The 23,565-nt window shown below is 41.4% G+C and overlaps 1 protein-coding gene across 1 annotated transcript in view; it reads left to right on the forward strand.

The window, feature by feature from the left end:
• Nucleotides 1-654: 654 nt before the first annotated feature.
• Nucleotides 655-23,565, forward strand: part of LOH12CR1 (loss of heterozygosity, 12, chromosomal region 1) — a gene marked incomplete at its 3' end in the record, with an annotated part of 25,612 nt that continues 2,701 nt past the window's right edge. The window contains exons 1-2 of the mRNA XM_008938307.1: nt 655-753; nt 8,396-8,599. Coding sequence (XP_008936555.1) covers nt 655-753; nt 8,396-8,599 — 303 coding nt within the window. The remainder of the gene's footprint in view (nt 754-8,395; nt 8,600-23,565) is intronic.

Genomic DNA, 23,565 nt, shown 5'->3' on the forward strand with positions numbered 1-23,565 from the left:
AAACGAGGAAGCTTTTCTGAATTCTTTCTGGTTTACTTCTTTTTCAAATAGAAATTTTAATAGAGAAATTTTTTTGTGTCACTGAGACATTTGTGTTTTGCAGTGGTGTTCAAAGGCTCAGTCATGGTGAAGCTCCACTGTGCTAACTGCTGTACAGATCGTACAAAGCATGGGGAAAAAGTCACCACATCAGAGAAACATGGAGCTTCTGTGATGCAAAAATTGTGTGTTATTGTTTATATATAGCCATCCATATATATGACAGGAGAAAGCTTTGTTGTGTAGAAATCTTTGCAGGATCTAGTCTTAAGCAAAAATGAGGCTCAATAGGAAAGCAGAAATATCATAACGAATATTCTTTGAGTAGAATCAATAAGAACAAAATCCCCTCTCAGTCACTATTTCTTCTAATGTAAATTAAATGACCTTAATAAGTGGAAATCTGTACAAGTGTGGGTTTTTTTTTCTTAGAATTGTAGCAAACTATGTTTTTATAGAAACCCAAATGTTTTGAATCTTCTTAACGTTTGATTTTTCAAACAAACAGTGGAAGAACAAAAGGGGAGGTGATTTATGTATCTTGGTGAGTAATGTCTTGTAGGCAATTGCTTATGCTGCATTGGGGGGCCAAGGTGCAGCATTCACACTGAGAGCATGTTTGAGCTGTGCACTCAGGAGAGCTGCCTGCTAAACGATGTGACAAGAGGAGTCTCCAGCCCATCTGTCACCCATGCAGAAGTAAACGATCACATGGTACCGACTCCAAAGTAGAGGGAAAATCTGCTGCTACAGCCAACATTCCTTGCCATAATACAAATATGTTCTCTGCTCACATAATAGCTATTCAGTTTGCCTACAGTCATTGTGTTCCCCCATTAAAGTTCAAAGGAACTGAAAATACACAGCTGACAAAGCCAACTTTTGTCTTGGAGTGAATACGTATTTTATTACAAGGTGTTTTATCAGTGAGATGTTTTAGAAAATAAACAGGTCTGTGAAAAAGATCATGTGGTCATCCACATTTGAGCTTAAAGATTTCTGGGTGAGTAGCACTGATTTTTTAGTTTTATTTTCTTTTTAAATTTTCTTTCAATCTCTTTACATTTGACTTTTACTAATTCTGTGGTGTAAGTCCTTTTCTTAAGGGCAGCTTGGGTTTCCAGATTTGAGGTTGGATGTTTCCTAACTCGAGATAATTTATTTTTTTTTTTTAAAAAAAGGCAAGCCAGCCCCCCCCCCCCAAAAACCCAAACAAAACCACAATAAAAACCACAGCAAAAAAAAACCTTCAGAACAACCCCACCCCCAAAAAGGCTCTGTTGACTCTTCAGGCTTTGCTGAAAATATAGTCTTCAAGAATGAGAGAGGAAGTACTCAAGATTTACAGAGCTTGTACTAACTAAATGCTTTGAATCTGATTACGTTGTCTATTTGGAAGTATCTTAATGCCTTTTATTCTGCTGCACATACATGTACAATTACTTATTTTCTGTAGGTCTTCTTAAAGGCCTCCCACATGGAGAATGCATGGAAGTGAGCTCTCTGTCTCAGTTAATAGCAAGTTGATGCCTCCAAACTTGCAAGCAGTAAGGATCAAGAAAGACTTGGTCTTTAGGAACATAATTTCATCTGTTTCTTGTCTGGATCTTTCTTTGTTACTTCAGGTGCCTGAAGGTACTGGCAAAACAATTTCCCCATGCAAACAACAGCTAGAAAGGCAACCGGAGTATTTAACCTGTGGTCACGGGGGCCAGACTCTGTTTAAGAAGCTGGCCAGACTGGCTAGCTTCTACCCAAGAGCTTTAGAAATGCTTGATGAGCCAAGTTGTGGGGTTGATTATTTTTAAAATACTCTTGGAACACAGGAAGACTCCTGGAGACATGAAAAACACTAGTGCTTTTTAAGCTAAAGCTAATGCCTTCTAATTAAGGATAAATTAAATGACCTGGTGCTATTATATTAATAGTAAGCATGGTCTGCTCAAATTCAATGAAGACATGGAAAAGTTTTACTCTCTTGGATGAAATTGATGAAGAAGAGTTTCATAAAAAAATGAGGGTAGTAAGAGGAGAAGATGGGAACAGCTGAAATAATTTAAGTTGCAGCCAGCACAGGTGACTTTTGAAAGGTGAGAGGGAAAACTAGTGTAGTTAAAGCACTGTGAAGGGAGCTGTAGGCAAAAAGATTTTCACACCAGAAAAAAAAAGGCAAAAATGAGCTTGTGTTAGCAGAGCAAAATATCACAAATTATAGCAGGTTAAATAGGAAATCATTAGGAGATGAGAATAGAAATCCCTTAAAAACAGCTTTCTGCTAGCATATCCTTAATAAAAGTATACAGTTTTTAGATGCTACAGAACTTGCTGAAGAGTCTGTGGGATTGTCTTCAGAGAAGAATTTCAGAAGAGCAAATTCAATTAGTTGAATCACCATTTGCCTTTAAAAGAACTGTTATTCTTTACAAGCATGGCTGGGAAGTGTTCACAGAAGAGATTTTAGGTATTACTGTGCTAATGTACAGAGTAATAAACTTCCGAAGCAGGTACCAGAACTGGGAATGCCTCTGTAAAGCTGACAGGCTATTGCTAATTGTGGGGTGTAATCTGTTGCTTTGTTTAACCTTGCTCTTGAGAGGAGAGGTGATGATGTGCAACACACTGTAGTATATGCTCTTAAAAAGGGTGTTGCTGAGAGTAGGTCCAGCAAAGGAGCAGCAATTGTAGAAGCAACTGGACTCTTAGAGGTGTAACCATTATACACTGCAGAAGAATTGACCTGGCTTTTAAAGAGGGAAGCCAATCCTCAGGCTAGAGGTATTTGAAGTTGTTGTTACACAGGTAATTGGAAAAATTGTCTTCTGTTGGAAAAGGCTGATCATAGAGGTTCTTGAGCTGGAAAGATGATGGAAGAAAGCACACCCCACTGTACAGGTTCCTGTTCTGTCACTGCACAACTACTACAAAGTAGGAAGTGTAAAAGAAGTGAAAAGTTTTCTTCATGCTGTGCTTAAATAAGCATCTTACTTACTGCCACAGGATATTGTGGAGATAAATATATGCCTTTCAGAAAGGATTAGTGAAATTCAAGTATCATAACTTCACTGAGTACAGTATTTTGTGCCTGAAAGTTTTATTAATAACTTTAGGAAGCAGGAAGGTTGTGCAAGAGTTAAGAGGAAATGATAAAGGTGTTGTTTTCTAAATCTCCACTGTTGACCAGTGTTGGAAGTGGTATTCTGGGCAAAGTAGGCTTCTGGTCTGGTTAAATAAGGAGTCACTTTTAAAGTCCTCTCTTATATTCCACAGAAAAATTGGTTAGCTTATGACAGCAGCCCTCTGTGGCCTTAAAATTAGGAACAAGACCACAGCACCATGTGCTTTGCTGTCTGTAGTAATAAATTAATAACTGTAGAACTATTGGTTTTCTTCTTGTAGTGTCTGCTGTTACTGGTTAAAACAGAGTGTCAAATGGAAATATTACTATTTTTTTTTTTACTTCCATACTTTTCAGGTTGGAAAACACTCAAGCTATTTTTAGGATTGTCCATTAAAGCAGCAGAACATAATTATGGTGGGTTACTATGTTCTGTATGTATGTAGAATCAATATAGCATGTAAAACAGTTTTTCAAGAGCTTAACTTCTAGTCATAAAAATGCTTTTTAAACTAACAGCTTTCTTCTGCTCAGTAGGATGTGATTTGTTGGAAGTATATATTGACCTGGAACCAACAAGGAGATGACTAAGTAGGAGCAAAATGGTTCTAACATGCCTCTGCTTTGCCAAGGAATATGGAAACAATAAGAGATTTGTCAAGTCTATGGGTCAGCCAGCCTTGTAGTGATAGATGATATTTCTCTACGCATGACATGTTTGGTGTATTGGGTTGTTATTTCCTAAAGCATCATTTAAGAGCTGAAATGTGAATCTTTCTTTGTCCCAGTTGCCATTTATCACCTTTCTGGGCATGCTGTTTATGGGTGGGATGTATCCAGAGTAGGTGGGAGATTTTGTCTTCTCTTCATCATGGCAAGCACATAATGTGGTCTGTCTTATTTATTTTATGGTGTAATTTGATAGCCAAGACTCATGGTTGACAGTTGCCAGAGCATTTTTGGTCTGTGCACTGAAGCTCTGCAGTAGTCCTCCCATTTCCCATCTTTGTCTTTCCCAAGCCATGACATCCTCCATGCTGCTTTTCCTTTTCATGCTGGGGTATGTTGCATCACTCATGTGCCAAGCAGTCGCTTCTTGAGGTTTCAGACTGTGCAAAGATGATTCCTGGTGTGCTTCTCTCCTTGGAAGAGAACCAACAGCTTGAAAAATTAGTATTCAGTTTAATAAGAAATTAAAACTTTAGATGCTGTTTTCTTCCTATTTAAGAGCAGAACTGTGTTTTTGGGGCTGGGGAGTAATAATTACACAAACTAAATCACAGGAACACCCTTTCTTCAGTGAAGAGGTCGTAGTTTGGGAATTAGTTTCACAGAGATGTGCTGGTGACCAGCTTCAAGCTCTGGCTGTTTCAGGAGTGGGGTTGAATCATTCAGAGACCTCTGTGTCTCCCTATTTTGACTTGTAAGAGTGACCTAATAAATATATTGTTGTGACAGATATGATCTCCTATCTTCTTACAGACCATATGTAGACTGATTACTGAGCCCTGGCTCTGTTGAGTGGAGAATTCAAAGTGTGGGACAAGGCTTTAAGGAGGAAGCAGTGATTTTTTAGAGAAGAGTGACGTTCACGGTGCTTTTTCCTGTGGATCTCAGGTTTTTCATGGGTACTGGGAGGTATGCTGCTGTCTCCTAGGATGCAGAGCTTATGGAGGAGGTATTGCATTAAACTTGTTTGGACTCGCTGCCTGCTGCTGGGGAGAGGAGGAAGGGAGGATGTGTGGGTCTGTGGCATGAGCCCTGCATCTCTCTTTCTACCTTCTGGGTTTCCCTGGTACACCCTCTCTGGGATCTGAGTGGTGGCAGTCTCTCTTGCATGAAGTTTCAAGATTACTTCCTGTTGCCATCTGCTCCTCTGGAGCAAAGCTCCTGCCTTGCTTAAAAGTGAATTAATAAAACCACAGAATGGTTTGGGTTGGAAGAGACCTTTAAAGGTCATCTAGTCTAACCCCTGCCATGGATAGGGACATTTTCCACTTGGTCAGGCTGCTCAAAGCCCCATCAAGCATGGCCTTGAACAGTTCTAGCAGTGGGGCATCCACAGGTTCTCTGGGCAACGCCATGGATAGGGACATTTTCCACTTGGTCAGGCTGCTCAAAGCCCCATCAAGCATGGCCTTGAACAGTTCTAGCAGTGGGGCATCCACAGGTTCTCTGGGCAACAAGCTCCAGTGTCTCACCACCCTCGTCGTAAACAATGTCATCTTTGCATTCCAGCTAAACCTGCCCTCTTTCAGTTTAAAGCGAGCTCCAGTGTCTCACCACCCTCAATGTCATCTTTGCATTCAATCTAAACCTGCCCTCTTTCAGTTTAAAGCCATTATCCTTTGTCCTGTCACTACAAAGTCTCTCTTTTTTACAGGCCTCCTTTAAGTATTGAAAGGCCACAATAAGGTCTCCCTGGAGCCTTCTCTTCTCCACACTGAACAACCCCAATTCTCTCAGCCTGTCCTCATAGGAGAGCTGCTCCAGCCCTCTGGTCTTTTTTGTGACCCTCCTCTGGACCCACTCCAACAGGTCCATGTCTTTCTTTTGCTGGGGGCCCCAGAGCTTTATGCAGTACTCCAGGTGGGGTCTTGTGAGAGCAGGGGGATGTTAATGTTAAGCAAATGTTAATATTTATTGTGTGAGTCATAAGTAGTTACTGTGAACAACAAAAAATGGTGGATTGACTTTTTGACAATGGGACTTTGTGCCAGATGAAAGGCTGTGTGGCTTTTTTTATGCTATTTACTTTTTCCTTTCTTTTAAGTTGAAACTAGAAGCTTGATTGTTCTTGGGCACTGCCAGTGTGAGGCAAGAGGTCTTTGGAGAACCTAATTCCTTGGGCTTCTCTCTACTGTATCACCCAAATAATACCACAGTCTATCTTTAAGCAGCATATGCTGTTTGTTTTTTATTGCTACTCCAAACATTTGTACTGGATTGCATTTCCACCTCTGCCTTCTTATGAAGGAATTCCAGCTGAACAATTCATGTCTCCCTTCCCTTGAGGTTGTTTTTCTAGATAGTGCATATTAGGCTCCTTGTAATTAATTAATTCTGCTTTTAGCATTAAGTAACCTGTACAAGGTTGTAAGTACATAAGTTTGAGTAGCATGTTCCTTTGTAGCTCATTTTACAGTCTTTGGCCTATTCTGCTTCAGAATGTTCATAAGCAGCACAAGTTGGCCCAAATACATGCTTCCTGTTAATTAAATCTCTTAAATAGAATCTAATTTTCTTCCTCCTCTGCAAGTTGGTGAGAGATTAGTAATAAAAGACAATTAGTTTGTTGATAGCATCATGTATTTGATCAGGGCAGAAACAGGATAACTGCCTCAGGTGTATGGTGAACTCTTCATTCCTATGTGAACATTCAACATATTAGAAGTTGACAACATCAGTTGAACATTTATCCTGACAAGATAATTTTATAGAACATCAGAATTGACAAACTGAAGGAACCACTGGAAAATGGTTCCTCATTAAAATACACATTTAAAAAAAGTCTTATTTCCTTCAGTGAATTTGCTCCTCTTAAAGTTGTGCTCTACAGCTGAAGGCAGGCTTGAAAGATTTGCAATTGCTACTGCTGGATGGAAGATTTTTGTTTGAGATAACTCTTTTAAAGCATAAAAAATAATTTGACTACTGCTAATAGAGAGTTTTGAGACTAAATGGTGAAGCGTCTGTTTCCTCTCCTGACCTCTTGATTCATGCAGCATGATTGTAGTGGGCAACAAGTGAGTAGAACAAAATTGTCTTTTTTTTAACCTCATAAGATGAAGAAAGAAAATGTTTTTGTGTGAAGGGTAATTGAGAGCATCCTGATAGAATAAAATGTTGAGTGTTGGTGAAAAGTAAGCCTGTTTCATTGTATCTGATAAAGTTGCTGTCCTAGTTTTGTTTTCATTTTTGTCTGCAGATGATTTCAAAGAGGTTTAACTTTCTCAGATTCATAAGATGCTTCTGACTTAGGTCTTGGTGTCTATCTCGTTCTTGTGTTTTGGCAAGAACTTGATGTCACCAGTTGTAGCTTCCAATATGCATGGGGGCCATCCAGAATAATTTCCATTTCCCACTGACGTATGTTCTTAGAAGAACTTTTCCAATCCAAATAACTGGCACTTATTATTTTTTAATTGCTTAGTGTGATACTTGCTTACATTTTCTGTCTTAATGTCTTTTCCTGTCTGTAAATGGAGAGTCCCAAAGGGCACGTGCGTGCAGTCACTGAATTCAGTTTAGATAGCTTGATGGATATTTTGGGAAAAGCAGATTGTGTGTATGAGCTGTTTGTCACAGATGGTGTCCCAAAAAGAAAAAAAGTTGTGCTAATACTGAAGGAAAATGAAATGAAAGTCAGTAAATGAAATAGAGAAAAAAAGATGGCCTTAGAGTTTAGCATAACTTTTTCCAGCAGCTTTGGGGAGAGCTGTCAGGATGGCACAGGTATGCTGGAGCTCAGCAAGGGTTCTCAAGCTGCATTATGTAGGCAACAAACAACAGGCAGGAGAAATTTCTCTGGACAGTTTTGCTCCTCTGCATATTACCAGTGTTTTAAGTCTTAACACCTTGTTTGTTTGTTTGTTTTTTGGTGAGCTTTTTGTGAAACCTGGTCATGTGAATAGGTGAGGATCTTAATTCCATATTGAAAAGTATATTGCTAGTCTCTGGGATTGTAGAGAAAAATCTTAGGAGATGAAATGGTTCTGAAGCTTTAAAAAAGGCAAGGTAGCAAAACATGGGCATTTTGCCCCTCGTTAACTTATGTGGGTCATTTAGAACTCTGGGTTTGACAGCATAATTCTAGTGAAAATAGCTGGACTCCCGTGCCCATATGGGAATGCAGATCTCAAGTCCTTCCCCTTCTGGCATACGTAAATGAGGAGGAGGTTTGTTTTTCACAAATAGGATTATTTGTGGGGAAGAAACAGGACTTGCTTTACACAGCAGATCCCTGAAAACCAAGCTGATGTGCTTTCTGGATGTTCATTTAGAGTGTGTTTAAGCTCTATCAAGGAGGGCTAAGCTGCATGGCAAACATCTTTGCACTGCTATAAATCCTAAACATCTATAAATCTTCAATCCATACCCTTCCAACTCTTAGCCTTCACTGGCCTATTACATTACTAAAGTCCACTCAGTAGCTTAAGACCCTGAATTAGTTTTTGTTAGCCCTTATAAAGCTTTTCTTCTGGGTTTGTTCTGCTGCCTTTCAGCTTGGAGCTGACCTAGTTTTATGAACCCTTTAACTCTTCTCCTTCCTTCCCTTGCCTTGTAGGACTCCTCAGTGGGCAGACCTCTCCGACCAACACCAAACTGGAAAAGCTGGACCCTCAGCAGGTGCTGCAGCTGTGCCTGAGATACCAAGATCACCTTCACCAGTGTGCAGAAGCCGTTGCCTTTGATCAGAACGCCCTCGTGAAGCGCATCAAGGAGGTACTGCCAGCAGCGTGCCCGCTTCGGCCGGGGAAGGGCCGGGGGCACCATCCTGTGGTATGGATGCTGGTGCTTGCTGGAGGTGGCTGGGGGGCACGTGCAGCAGTCCACGTCGAAGTAAACCCTGTAGAGAAACTTAGTGGGTGTGCACTTCAAGCAGAGTTCCCTGGCTTTCATTGGGATTACTGTTAAGAGTTGTGTTTATTGGTTATGCCCTGTGATTCCTGGCCATAAATGGTGCTGTTCCTCTGGCATGAAAAGTACTGCAAGTAACTGTTGAAGTAAAAGGTGACTGGAATTCTTAAAGGTAACATTCCTTATTTAGATCTACATAACATACACTTTATTATGCCTTAGGGTTATGCTGTAAGGGGAAAAAATGGCTATCTTAACATCTTCTGCGATTAGAGGAGGTAGTATTTCTTTCTTTCTTCAACAGAGTTGTAGAGGTAGAGTTGCTTTCAAAGCCCACAACATGCTGTCTCTTCTCTGATCTGTATGGCAAGAAGATCTTTGTGTTTCTCTTTTTACTACTAAGCCATCATTTGAAAAATCACTGATCTGCTTAAATATTCAATGAGACTTTTTGGGGAGAAAAGGAATTCCTGGGGTGAGCATCCAGATATTGTATCCTCTTTCTCATGTGTTATCTATTGATGCTGAATGTAGTAGGGTGGCTGACAGATTCTTATTTTTTTTTAAATCTTTTTTTCAAGTCAAGACAGACTGGCATGAGAGGAGATGCAGTTCCAGAGTGTTTTCTCACATTCTCCTAGATGTGTAGAGCAACTGGTGAATGCTGCATATGTCAAATGTCTATGAGACCAAATAGCTTTTGATGTCAAAAGAAAAGTTTTTGAACAGGTGGTTCATTTTTATTCATGCAATATAAACAATGACCTTGATTCGTTGTTGCTCTGTTGGCTTAGAGTTAAGAAAATCCCACATGACAAACTGGATAATAAATTAGATTCATGGGCTGTTTTGAGAAGCTGCTGTCATCATGAAGTTGTAAGTCCAAAATAACGTGGGAGCCATTAAAAAGGCCTTTTTACTTTGGTGTATCAAGATCTGAAGCCAGCTATTACACAAGATGTAAAGATATTTGCAGATGTTGGTGACTCAGATCACACAATCTCAGAAATGGGATTTAATTGGCAGCCTGTTGAGTGTGCTGCATTAATCCAAGGAGATTGTAATTCTTTTGGCTGTTAAAGTGTGAGAGGGAATACTGACATGATTTAAAGTCATGGTAGATGGCACCTATGCAATTTCCTTTAGTTGGACTTGCCTTCTATAGGGTAGGTGGCAGAGTTCCTTCCAAATTAGCTATGGTGGTTTTCTTCCAGTTCATAAGGTTTAAGATTTTTTTTTAAATGTAATATAAATAAAACTATGACATGAATATTGTCATACCTTCTTTATCACAGAATCCTCTCTGATAGAGCAAAGGACATACAAGCAACTTGAACTCAGGCAACTGACAAGTCACTTGGGTTGGTGGTTTTTCTTTTTGGTCACAATACTTAAGTAACTTCAGATGCTTTCAATCCCTCTGCCAGATCTGGTGGGTTTTTACTGTTTGTTTTCCTAATAATTTTAAAATGTTTTTCTTGCATTGGCTGTTCTGCGTGTGTGTTCTGGAGGAGCCGTGTGGGACCCACTCAGCTTAAATCATTCTTTCCAAATTGTTTGGGCTCTCCTTGGTGTGCTAAATCGAACCACTGTTGACACTTGTTGACAACAAGGGGTGAAGCTGAACTAGAGCTGGGTATGTCTCTTATTACAAGTGCAGACAAAAGAAATAACGTTTGGCTCTCCCCATTTGTCAGCAGTGATTTAGTTTTGCCATGTAGACAAAGCTTTGACCATTGGTAAAGAGTAAAAATGAAAGAGAAAATGAAGTGTATTGTGAAAAGCATGTGTGCATAAGCTGGACAGTAAATTCTTTTATCCTCAATTTAGTAGTCAGTATTTTCCTTTTCCTTTACTTAACACTGTAAGCATTGAAGTGTTTTTCTTGTGATAACAGACTTAGCAAGTGACTGATGCTTTTAACTTTCCGACATAACGTTGGTGAGCTTCAGTCTCTAATTTCCTACCATTTGTCTGAGGTAGGTTCACTTTTCAAACTCACTGACTCTACTCAGTGCAGTAGTAGCCCTACTGTAGAGTGTGCTAAAGTCATCCTGCCTGCTGCCAGGATTTTTTTTTTTCAGTCTTCCCTTGACAAAGTGTCCCAGGGCAAATATCTTTTGCTCGTTTTCTGTGTGGCCAGGAAAAAAAGTTCCCTGGTTTCTGGCAAAACTCAAAAGTACTGTTGTAAATTTATTGGTCCTCGATAACTCATAATTGACTGTGGTGGTTTGTAAATCAGCACACAGTCTGAATTAAAATGGTTCTTAACAGGAAAGAGAAAGCTGAGGGAAACAAAACCATTACGTGACAGTAGTTACTGCAGATCTAAGTAGGTCCATCTGTGCATTCCCTTGCTTTGGGGACCAGCACAGTCTAGCTTTGCTCTCCATCCTGCTTCTGGATCCCTATCTGCTCCTGAACATACAACCTGCATGGCTTCCAGTTGCTGTGACTGTTCTTTCTCAAGAACAGCTACATTTACCCAAGTGTTGTCTTGAAGGAGAAGAACTGAAGATGTGACTGAAGGTCATTGACTCAACTGCCTCTCTTCAGCAGTTGCATTTACTTGTACCTGAGCTGTTGGTTTTGGAAGGGTCTGATTTTTATGACAATAGGCTTTGTCTTCACTGCCAAAAAAAAAAGGATGTGCTTGTGTCCAAGGGAAAAATAACTACTATGTATTAAATATTATGCTTCATGGTAATTTTTGGCAGCTGACTTGCTCTCTGTTGCAATACTGCATTAACTTCAGGATCAGTGAAATATTTAGGATTCCTTTTAATTTTTCCTCCTTATCAGTTTGAAAAACAACAGAACAGCAATTTGGGATTTATGTGTGTGTTAATCCAGGGTTATGCATCTCACAAAATTTGACAGTTTTGAAGGAAAAAACCTGTGTCCAGCATTTTCTTGGCCACTTGTCTACCCTTTGGTATTTTGTAGGATGAACATTTTTAGCTTATTGAATGAATCACTCCATTATTGACTTCTAGGGGCATTCTGTGCAGATGGGTCTGGGAATGGGATCTAGACTGTCTACTGCTGTTATGTGGGACACGTGAGCTTGTTATATGTGTATGCTAGGAAAAAAGTGCATGTTTAAAACCTGGTAGATAACATGCTATAAAATGCTGAAGTATGAAAGGGTGGTTACAGCTAGTAAGAATCTAAACTTACCTGCACCTTGGAGATTTTGTCACAGAGTGTCTAATGGTGGGGACATAGTTGGCAGTGCATCTTACAGAGAATGTGATACTTCAGGCTGGAAATGGCATGGATGAACCCTGATTTGCTAAGCAGGGATAAAACAGTCTCAGTCTGCCTATTCTTGGGTGTTGTATGTATTAAAAATAATTAAAAAAAAAAAATCTTTAGTTTCTCTCAGTGCTGAGGTCAAAGGAGCTCAACAGCAGTGCTTTTCCTTTGTTTCTGTGGTGGATTTATGGTCCTGGCTGTAGACAGTAGGTCTTAACTTGCTGCATCCTACATCCATCTCTGCCACGACGTGCTGTAGATCTGTTTTTACTAGTTTCAAGTTTTGAGCAGCTCCAGCTGCTGTTGGGTTTGAGAGCTGCATGTGTTCTCTTCGCCAGGAGCGTCTGCCTCGGTTTTGTGATCTGTAAAATGAAGGGTTTCTGCCAAGATTAGTTTGAAAGCAAATGTTGACCAGCACTAAATACTATGTATGACTTGGGGGAAAGAAGGAAATGAAGCAGGGAGAGTGCTACTGTACATTAAGGCCTTATCAGTGGAGGGTGTCTGTTTTGGGTGTCAGGGAGAGAGTTTGGAGGGTCATCTGATAGGGGATGGTGAATAACAGGGAATGGGAAACAAGTAGAATAGGTAAGTGCTAGGGAATAGAGCTAAATTTTCAGAAAGAGCCTGTGATTTTGTGTGCCTCCAAAACTGTATCGTTTCAGAGCCTTTAAGAAAAGATTATTTTTCATGCACAACTTACTAAGCTTCTCAAAAATCACATCTTTCAAAATATCTGAAGCTAAGTCTCCAAAAATTACTAGTCACCCTTGAAAATTTAGGCCTAGTTCCTTCACATGAAAGCAAAAAGGAAGCTGAAAGCCATCTAAGCTCATTTCAAAGCAGCTTTGAATAAAAAGATCTTCAGCATTTCCTATTAGACATCCAGTACTGGCAAAGGGGATGTGCCACTCAAAGTATCCTTAAGTACCCTTAAAGGCAAATGTAGTTCTTGGATAAACTGTGCTTAAAATGTATTTGAAAGTGGGTTATTGGGATGGCTCTTATGCTTTGCCCTGAAAACAAATATCAGTGCAGTATTATCTGGACATTTTATGTCCACAGGAATCCCAGACTAGCAATAATTTTGAAAACAGAACACTTTTTACAATACAAAATGAAGTTAAAAGTATCTCAGTCTAAGCTGGTGCACACCTATGGGGAAGCATCCTCCACATTTTTAAATATAATAAACATTACTTTTGTATTTTTAACTGTTCCTAAGGGTTAAACAGGTTTTGTTCTGGCAGGCATTAATGGTAGTAATTGGTAATCCCATATAGCAAATTGCAATGTATGGCTTGTTTCATACCTGCACACTCCTCGATGGGGATAGCTTATTATTTTGAACAAATGTTCCAGAATAAGATGTGTATGGGTTTTTTAAAATTTTGGTTTGTGATGTCTAGAAATACATCCTTAAATCTTTGGCAAGCAGATAACTTTTGAAGCCACACTTACACCACGTCGTGTCTCCCAATGTATTACAGCTGTTTAAAATTATGGGTAGGAGTTAAATAATTATTTTCTAAAAGCAACAAGTCTAGTGCATTTGACAGGCTAACATGAAAAGCACTTTGATACACAAACATTATATACAAGCACATGGTAGCTTATTCCATGCAGTTAAGACTCATAAATGGTGATTCAGCCATTCATGTCACCACACGTGTGAAGTAAAACATGCCCAGCAATTTGGAGTTTTAGAAATTTCAGATTATTTTTTGTGAATGCCTTGTGGGTTTTTGACCTTCATCACAACTCTGTTGTTTCTGCAACACTGAGCATTCATTTTATTCATTTTATGGAGGAGACCTGTCATCTAGTGGCAAAATGTGCTGGGGAATTTGGCCTGCAGAGATCAACATGTCTCAGAGTGGAACAAAACCAAGGGTGGGTTTGCTATGGGCAGGGCCCTTGGCTTTGAACCTCTTGTGTGGTGGATGAATGAACGAATCCTGATCCAGAAACCTCAGAATGACAGTGCCTGGCTGGGGACTACGTTGATGCAGTGCAGGATCCCATTAACCAAGGCTGCAATTAGGCTCAGGGTGCATATCAGGTGCAAGCTCTCATAGTTTCTACTGGGTGATGCACCACAGTCACTGTGCTCAGCTCCATCCTGCTCTGAGCAGAAAGATCTGGAGTGTCTGGGATTCATCTGGTGCTCCAGTCAGAGTGGACCAGTGTCCCTGTAGAGAATGGACTGAAATAAAGGGGAAGTTTTGTGGAGGTGGTTTTTTGGCTTAGTCTTTGGTTGTGTTTGTTTTAGCACTCTGCTAGGTGAGGTGTTTATTGCCATCCCTGTTAGGGTTTCCCTGCAGGGTGGTATCAGAGCTGAGTTTGTGAAACCTGTTTTCAGTGGACATGCCCTGAGAATGATGCACTTTCTGACAAAACTGAATTAGGCCAGCAAAGCATGAATGGCTTTGCCAAGTCCAGAGTGCTTCTTTGACTTCAGGCCTTTGTTTCAAGGTTCACGTGCTAATATGGGTTAGACAACTAACTCAACTTTTATCCCATTAAAGGGAAGAGCTCAGAGGATCACAATGTTCAATGTAGCCTGGAAAAAGTGAAGCTGGAGATGTGTTTAGTTTTGATGCAACACACATAGACTTTCTAGATGAGGCTGTGTTAACCTGCAAGCCAAACTGAGTCTTTTGGTTCACAGGCTTAGATTAGCTATGCCCCAAATCCAGGAGAGAGAAGCCTGGGAAATCCTTGGATTGTGGTATTTCTGAAATGGAAGAGCCTGGGTTGAGATGCCACTCGTATTGGCAAGGGACTTAATGCCACACTGCCATGCTTCTCAGAAAAGCTAAGGAACATAATGTTCTCTGAAGAAACTGGTAACTAAAAGATAATCTCTGGCATCTTGGAATTAGCAGGTTGATGATGACTGTGGCACTCTATCAGGCTCTTTCTTTCTCCTCTCTTCTCTGATGGAAGTGTCTTTATAAAGCCTTGAATCTTAACAGGCACTGTTGTGCAGAAATAAATGCCCAGGTTTGTTAAACTGGAAGCTGCCTTCTTGTCCTTTGGTTGATCTTATCCAGCCTGATGTGCAAACAGCTTGAATTCTCAAGGGGTGGTGTGATGTCTTACCAGCCAGCAGCAAAATGGGAAAATGCTTTTCAAAAAGCTTCACAATTTTTACTTGAATACCTAAAATGATGGACAGTGCTCTGTCATACATTAACTTTATGAAGTGATCTACCAGTCACTGAGGAAGAGGAAAGATTGTTTGCACTTGCGACACCCCGAAATCTGCTGCTTTAACATGTGCTGCTTCATGTGGTGTCATGAAAAAGACCAGTCCCTCCCTTCTAGAATGTGTGTGTGTCCTGGTTCGTCTAGGATAGGGCTAATTTTCACCAGAAGTTGGGAGGGACCAGTGGATAGGTTGCTGGATATGGATACCATGCTGACATCATGGTCTGGGGGTCAGGCAGTCCAGGGCTTGGCCACCATTGCCATCTGAAGCTCATGTCATCTGTCCTTGTATCACTTGCTTTAGATACAGTTTCTTTACTGTTATTGTTATTACTGTTGTTTATTTCTCCTTTTGTGTTGTGGTGTTAAGTTTTTCTTATCTCAACCCGTGGGATTTTCTCCTTCCCATTCCCAGGGGATGGGGGTTGGTGATGAAGCAAGCAGCCAGATGGTGCCCAGCTCCAGGCTGGGTCTAAACCATAACAGGGTGAGATCAGTTCCAGCATGTTGCATTCACTTATAGTTCATTTTTTAATGGCCTTTTGAGAAGATCTAAACTGGCATCCTTTCCACCATCAAATTTCCAAAGAAGAGTAGAAAATTAAACAAGCATCTAGCAGGCAGAAAGGTTTGTGTTATTATAGAACTTAGCTGCTTAAGATACTGGCACTGAAGATCAGGAGTGTAGTATGCTAAGCCTTATATTAATGCTTTGATCAGGATTAATGCATGGAGCTTCTGATTATCAGGTATCAGAAAGAATAGCATTAAATTTCTTCTCACAGCTTGTTTAAATTGGGAAATTCATTTTTTTAGTCTTGTTGAGCCAGGTGAAAAAAAGAATTCCAAACAGCAGCAGCAACAACCACACAGACCCTCCCAAAAAGCAGTAGATCTTCAAATAAGAATAAGAAGAACTGAAGTCCATTCCAGAGTTAGCAGACTTGTTGCTGAATTTGGGCATGAAACAGATCTAAGATATGAAGAAAGCAAGTATCAGCCTGGGGTGTATCACACAAGGTACTCCTACCAGAAACAGGACATTGATTGTGTGGCACAGGGCTGAGAGGTGATCTCATCTTCACATGCTGTGTGCAGTTCTCATTTTTAAGGAAGGTAAGTTCATAGTACAACAGAAGGGCTACAAGGGTGCCTGGGGAGTGGAGAACCTCAGGGACTGGAAAAGCTTTACTTGTTCGACTTAGTCCTGTGAAAACCAAAAATGTATGATTTCTCTTTTTAAATAAGTCTGAGGTTGAAATAGATTGGAAATGGTCTTCTCCCTCCATGTTGGGTTGTGCTCATACAGTACAAGTTACTTTATAGGCTTTCATTCTTAATGATTACTTCATGTTTCAAGGTTGAACTGAAATTTTCAAGGTGTCAATTCTGCCCTTAAGTGAAGATTGGGGGAGTGAGGGAAATGTCAGGAATGATAGATAAAAGCTGTTTGCCAATTTGATGCTCATTTTTAGGTAGGTTAGCTAGTATTATCTGCAAATACTTGAAGCTGCACTGATGACTTCAAGATGCTAGGTGGTAGGCTGGAGGAGCACGGGTGACCTTCTGTTAGCAGCCCTATAATTAGCATTCTGATAACAATCAGATGTGATCTGCAGAGATGATTTCATGTTGAAAGTATTACAAAGCCTTAGTGCAAGTAATCTGTCCATCTTGCTCTTTATGAAGGGTAGGGTTTCCTTAATGTTTCTGTGCCATTGAGGCAGGAATGTTTCTATATGAGAAAATTATGTGTTATTTCAACACTGCTGTAGATGTATGAAACCTATCATTTGCTAGTAATTAATTTGTGTGGGCGTTGTTCCCAACTGGATGTGTCATCTACCTCTGGAAGCCTGGGTAAAATGCTGATTTCAAGTAGAGTAGAATACTCTGTAATCAAGTGTATGAACTGTGCCAAGCCGTGGTGCAGTGGACAAGAAAGATGATTTCTTTTTTTTATTTTCAAACCAGAAGAGAGAGTGATGTATTTGAAGAGCAATTGCTGGGATTGGCAAATTATGGAAAAGAGAAAATCCTAAATCGGATAAATTCCAGCTGAGAAAGATGCTGAGATTGTTGTTATAAAACAAATCAGCATAATGTCACTATATGGCTAGGAATTTATAAGAATTTTTAAGGGCAGAAAGGATTCTTGGGTCATAGCCTTTCCTTTTGCTCAGTCCAGCCCATAGAATTGAATCCTTGCTTATGCCTGACCTAAGCTACATGGGAACTGAAGATGAGCTACTTGCTTTTCATTTGCAAGTTGTCCTGCCAAGTACTAGTGTAAATTTTCAAATGATCAGTTTTTTTTCCTAGAGATCCATCTGTAGACAAGAACAGGGAGAGAGAAATGCTTTCTGTGACACTTCAGGCCACTGCAGCTCAGTACCATAAAATGAATGGTCAGTGTGGATTAATTATTGCTACTCACTCATTGAACTTCATCTGAATTTTTGGTTGGTGGTAGTGGTATGTACTCTAGTTACCACATTTGGAACAACAGTCTATAGCTTCAGAAGAGCTTGCTATGGAAGTGGTCTGTAGTGCTCAAGGGTTTTTTCAGGCTTTCCTGAAGCTGGAGACTTGCTGTCAGATGCTGTGACCTCCAGAAAAGTGCTGGGACATCTGAACTTCAGCACTCTGGAAGTATGGTGGAGTCAGTCTTGAAAGTAGCTCTTCTGGGAATGAAGGAGTAGACCTTCCCCTTCTCATCATCACTGGGATGTGCTTGGCTCATCTCATATTCTGCTTGAACATGAAAGAGGCTGATGTAGAACTTCAAAAAGATCTTTCTGAATTTTTTCAGATAATCAGTGGCTAACGTTGTTAGAGCTGACATACCTTTGAGTCTCCCTGGTGAGATTGGGTGATTTAGACTTTTACATGAGAGCCTTGGCTGTCAGGGAAAGAACAAAAGCTTCTTCTGAGCTGACAGATGTCCAGAAATCCCCAGTTCCTGACTGCTGGGCTTGTGCCCCTGCTCATCTCACGCTTCAGGCCTCTTGCGTGTTTCCAGGCCATCTGCAGAGCACATGGGAGGTAGGGCTGGTGCAGCCAGATGTGTTGGGCTGGCTGAGTGCAGCAGGGTGCTTGAACCCATCTTCGTCTGCAGTTCCCAGACAAGAAAAAAAAAGAGGAGTCCCAGGTAATACTTACACCACTTTGCAAACTGTAGGAAATGGTTAAAACTCAGTTCCTTTACATTATCTTAGATTTAAGAGATTTTTCTTCCTAATCAGTACTCTTGTCTATAAAAATGCCTTTTTCTAGTGTCTAGCCCTGACTAAACATGGTAAATGTAGCATCCCCTTTTGAAAAATTTTGAAAGACCTTCTGTAGGACATGTGGAAAAGATGACCTACAGCCATCAGGTCCCATGTTTGAAGCTGAGAATAATATCAGTAGATCAGATGGCTTGCAAATGTAATCATGCTGATAGATAAAGGCCTCTTCACTCTGAAGTGAGAACACTGCTGTTTTCTGAGGAACATCTCATTAACAACAGTGGTCATCTCTTTGTGAATGGAAACTTATTTTTCTTGGGAAAACCAACTTGTTTAAAGCTAGTCATGCATTCTGACATGGTGAAAGAATGAAATTTATGATAAAATAAAACCCTAAGGGTAAATAACACTTACAAGTGCTGTTGTCCTCTAATATTCAAGCTCTGGCTGGATATAGGAGTGTCCTGAATGAGTAATATGGCAGCAGTGTAGAATCAGGAAGCGAGGGAATTGAAGGCCAGTATTTTGTAGCAGAATTCTTAGATGGTCTGAAACAAGAGTTGTGCAAGTTGTCATTTAGGCAGCAGATCACTGTAACAGATACAGATTTTTCTTTCTCCAGGAACAGCTAATTAAAGACAGGCTAGGAGTTCATTATTCATTTCTGTGGAGCTGTACTCCACAAAAGAGGTTTTGTGAGGATGTTGCACACAGGTTCATCAATCATATGTATTGTCTGGGTGGGTTTTGTTATTTATTTCTTTTAAACTTTGTCATTTAGGAGAGGTATGGAAGCATTTCTAATGCTTTGAATGTAATAACATTTTTTTAGTCGTGATAAATTTTAGAGATGACTTTTTAGATGGATGTAGGTTGTTCTGTAAACACAGCAACAGAAAGCCTCTAAAAAAGTGTTGTTCCTAGTGAATGTCAATGAGCTAGAAATTACTATAACCATTTCTTGTTGATGATTTAGAAAACTTACTGATAGACAATTTAACAATCTGATTTCCCCCCGACCCCCAAGAATCTTGTTGTGCCTTAGAAGTCTAAGACAGCCATAGCAAACACTGGGTTAGGATCCAGGGGCACGTGCAGTGTGAGAGGTGGTGCTGCTCATTGTGTGGTGGTCCTGCTGCTTCTGTGACTGTCAGACCCATGGGTCAGCCAAGTAAGCTGATGGGACAGAAGAGCAAACCCCTGAGGAAGAGGGAGCCTGGGAAGACCAAACCTTTGTTCTCCCTTTCCAACTTATGTGCAGAACTGAGCCTGGGATCATGCAGCTGATTTGGAGGAGGAGGGTGGGACTGCTGGTTTGCAGCCTGAGGTTGCGTTGGGTTTTGTGTCATGTGAAACTCTGACTTTCCCTTGCTTATGTTATGGTTTAGCTGTTTAGAGAGAGAAAGATAAGTAGCTGTGGTGCTGAGGGAGCTGTAAGTAAAGAAAGTCCAGGAGAATAGGACTGTGATACGAGATGTATCCAAGCTGGAGAGCTGGCTACCTCTGCAGCACCAGATTCCAGATGGCTGCTGGGCTTTGCTGTCCATCTTCTCCCACCTCGGTGAAGCAGGGCCCTGCTTTTTCAAGTCCTTGGAAGTCTACTGCTGCCTTAGTGCTGGGCAAGAGGTAGGTATTGTTTTAATTGCAGCTCGAGGACTCTTTTTTTAGCAACAGTTAGTGATAGCAGTCATAACTTAAGTTTGGGGGACTGCCAGCTGGCAGAGGGATGCTGGTGTCTCTCAAGCAGGGAAGGCTCAAGTCGGAGCAGTGAGGAAGATGTGGGCTGCAAGGTCAGGATTGCAGGGGAGCAGCTGACATGCCCTGTCCAATAACACAGTATGCAGGAAAGATGTACATAAGTGCAAAAGCTAATTTCAAGAATGAACATTCTTGTTATTTTGAATTCTGAATTCTTTTGTGCAACCCAAGGCCTCCTGAAATAGTTCAGTCTTGGTGTTACAGGTGCAGCAGCCTGTCTTAGCTATGACGTAGCTACTGTAGCTCTAAAGGACCAGGCATGGATGTAGGTGTAGATCTTTTGAGGTAAGGGCCCTGATGTACCTATTACTAAAACTCAGTGTTAAAGCCAGTTAAACTAGTTACTCTTTGTTCTTTAACTTGACTGCAATCTCTGCAATGCTTGGAGTAACCCCTGGCAGTTGTTTACAGCAATGACAATTTACAGAGGGAGCAAAAGGAACATTTTGGCATGGGATTTGGTCTTGGATTTAACAAAAGCTTAAATAAAAAAAAAATAAATAAAAACGTAAACATGAATTAGGCTTATTTACCTGGCAGAGGAAGCATATTGGTGGGAGCTGCACTTGGGACTGATGCTGAAGAGAAGGATGTGGGATCCTTGGCTGGGCATCTCTGTTTTCCACCCTGGCAAAGATGCTTCCCAGTAAGTTTATCACTTAGCAGTGTGTGGGATGAGTGGGAGAAGCAGAGGATGTTCCCATCATCAGGAACTCATCACGATCTATTGTGCTGACTTTGCGTGACGTTATCAAAGAGAGAGGGGAAGAGAGAAAAGCCCTTCCCTGAGCACATTTGTTTTGGAGCAGTGCAGAAAGAGGAGCTGTCTTCAGTTTTAAGTGTGTCGACTGAAAAATATTTTCACACCAGCACACGGTGACTGACGTTCCGTGCAGTCATGTTCCTGCCTGTCACTTTGTGGTGTGGGTTTTGTGCAGCTGCAGGAAGGAGCTCATTTAACCCCAGCCAGGCACCTGACAGTGTGAAGGGAGAGGCCACTTGTGCTCCGAGCACTCTTCTAGCAAGTGGAATTTCTGGAGGAAGGATTGCACCTTGGTTGCTGTAGGTTTTGTGAGCGGCAGCCACAGGGGATGGGAGCTGACAGCACATTGTTAGGGCAGAGGGACACGGGACAAATGGATGTCTGGCTGAGCTCGTGAAGGCTGTTGCTGAGTGGGGAGGAAGCAAAACATCTTTTTGCCTTACTGGCATTTTAAGGAAGGAGAGGAGAGGCAGGGAATGACAGAGCATCCCCTTGCGCGATGTATTTGTTCTGTTACAAATGTCAGCAGTGCCTCGCTACAAACTTCAGTCCAAGTTTAATGAACTTCTGGCTGTGTTTGCATGTTCTGCAACCAGGGAAAAATATGTCTAGCTGCAATTTTCAATCTCAGTCATTGAAGTAGCAAGATGTGAGCTCTGTTTCTGAGAGCTCAGGACACTTAGATGCCCATGACAGACATGCTAGAAACCCACGCCAGGTAAGAGGTAGGGCGCTGGTTTGTTTTCAGTGTGTTCTCTTGAAAAGAATTGGGCAGAGTCCAGTGCTGACCTCAGTCTCTTTGTGGGCTAAATTAATGTCTTTATTCTGCTTGGCAGTGTGGGCCAAGAAGAATTTTAAAATGAATGCAAGAATTTGTGGTGTGCAAGATGTCTGAGAGTACACTCAGTTGTTTTTGTGTTTCATCAGTGTGGTGTTACAAATGGGCCTGTGTAACACAGAGGAGAGAGCCCGTGAGCCCTCTCTGGCTGACAGTGTGAAGGGTGTAGCAGGAGGGGCTGTGCTGGGGCCCTTGTAAGTGAGGGAATATCCATCTTGTGCTGTTGTTGGAAGTAATTATCAATCTGTTTTCATTTGAAGAAAGAAAAGCCCAGTAGATGCCATTTCATGTTTAAAATGTGAAGCTTAGATGTAATAAATTAGTGTCCTGCTGCTACTGGTGTACAGAGGAGTCACGAGCTTTGAAATAGGAACTCACCCAAACTGAGTGTCAGTGGCTGTACAAAAAAAAGTATGTTATGCTGGAAGGTGAGTTTTAGGCTTTATGGTACTATAGTCCTAAGAGGAAATCTCTTCCATCCGTTTTGATGTAGGAAGGGGAAAAAAAAATCCTGTCTTCTACTCTGGGCATAGTCCAGCCTCAAGTTTGCTGCTTTAACAGGAGGAATTATTTTTGGAAAGAAATAAAAAATGCATGGGGAGCTCTCACACCTTCACTGTGAACATGTCTTTTTGACTCAAGGCCAGGCTGGGCAGAACTTCGTGTTTTGTTGAGAATTAGGACTCCAACCTCACATGCTGGGCTCTGCACTCTGCTTTTGTTCTGTTGCTTCTTAACAGGCTTCAGGCAGAGTCTTTTGTCTCTCTAGACTCTTCTGTACCTGTAAGTTGGAGACAATGACAGCTCACTCAGTGGTGATGTTGGGAAAAAAATTGTGAAGGCTCCTTGAGCTGGTGGCAGCACAGCTCCACATCTGTCACGGCTTATGGGCAGAGTGGTGACCTGCCAATGGGAGACTTGCTTGCAACTGTGGAGGTCTGGCCTAGTAGGAAGCTGGAAGCAAGCAGAGCAGAAACAGTGGCTCAAATAAACACTTACAGGTGGTTGTAGGGCAGTGGAAGAGCTGCTGGCTCTAAGGCATCTTGCTGGGCTTCCCAGAGAGCTTGCCAGGCAGGGATAAGCAAGAAAGCTGAGACCTGAGTGTTTTCCAAAAGAGAACGTGGGCAGGGCCTCATGCTGGGAAGGTGGGAGTTGATGGGAGCTGTTCAGAGAGAGCAAATTCCCTCATGTGACCCTGGAGAGTGCCTTGAAAAGCATGGACTGCCTTGGCTGTGGGCAAGGGAGGAGACTCTTCACCTAAGCTCCTCTTCTCCAGGTGCTTTTTATTGCTACAGTATGGAATTAACTAGATGAGGTTTAAGTGGATTCTTTGGGTCTTCCCTGTTCACTGCAGATTTCTAAAGGGCAGTTTTAGTCTCTGTGGTGGGTAAGTGGGGCTGACCTCAGAGTCCTGCAGCCAAAGGCTCAGTCTGAGCAGCAGAGGAGCGGGACTGTGTGCCAGGAGGGGTGAAAGCACAAGGTCTGGCACTGGAGGAACTCACTTGGAGGGAGAGGAGGCAGGAAGGATGTAAGTGTGTATTTAGGCCAGCTTCAAGGAAAGCTGCAAAGAGGCATTGGCATTTATATACAGGAGTTAACATGTAGCTTTTTTAATATTTTTTTTTTTTAATTCCTAGTTAAAAAGACCAGGTGCAGTCTGACTAAAAATTGACCTTTCCTCACAACTACTCAAGTTCAGCCCTTGTTGTGTTGCTGGCTGTACAGCTGCCATGGTCTCCTGCAGCAGGCCAACTGGAATACCAGGTGTAGG

Source organism: Merops nubicus, unplaced genomic scaffold (genome assembly GCF_000691845.1).
Source record: "Merops nubicus isolate BGI_N331 unplaced genomic scaffold, ASM69184v1 scaffold11494, whole genome shotgun sequence".
NCBI classification, from domain to species: domain Eukaryota; kingdom Metazoa; phylum Chordata; class Aves; order Coraciiformes; family Meropidae; genus Merops; species Merops nubicus.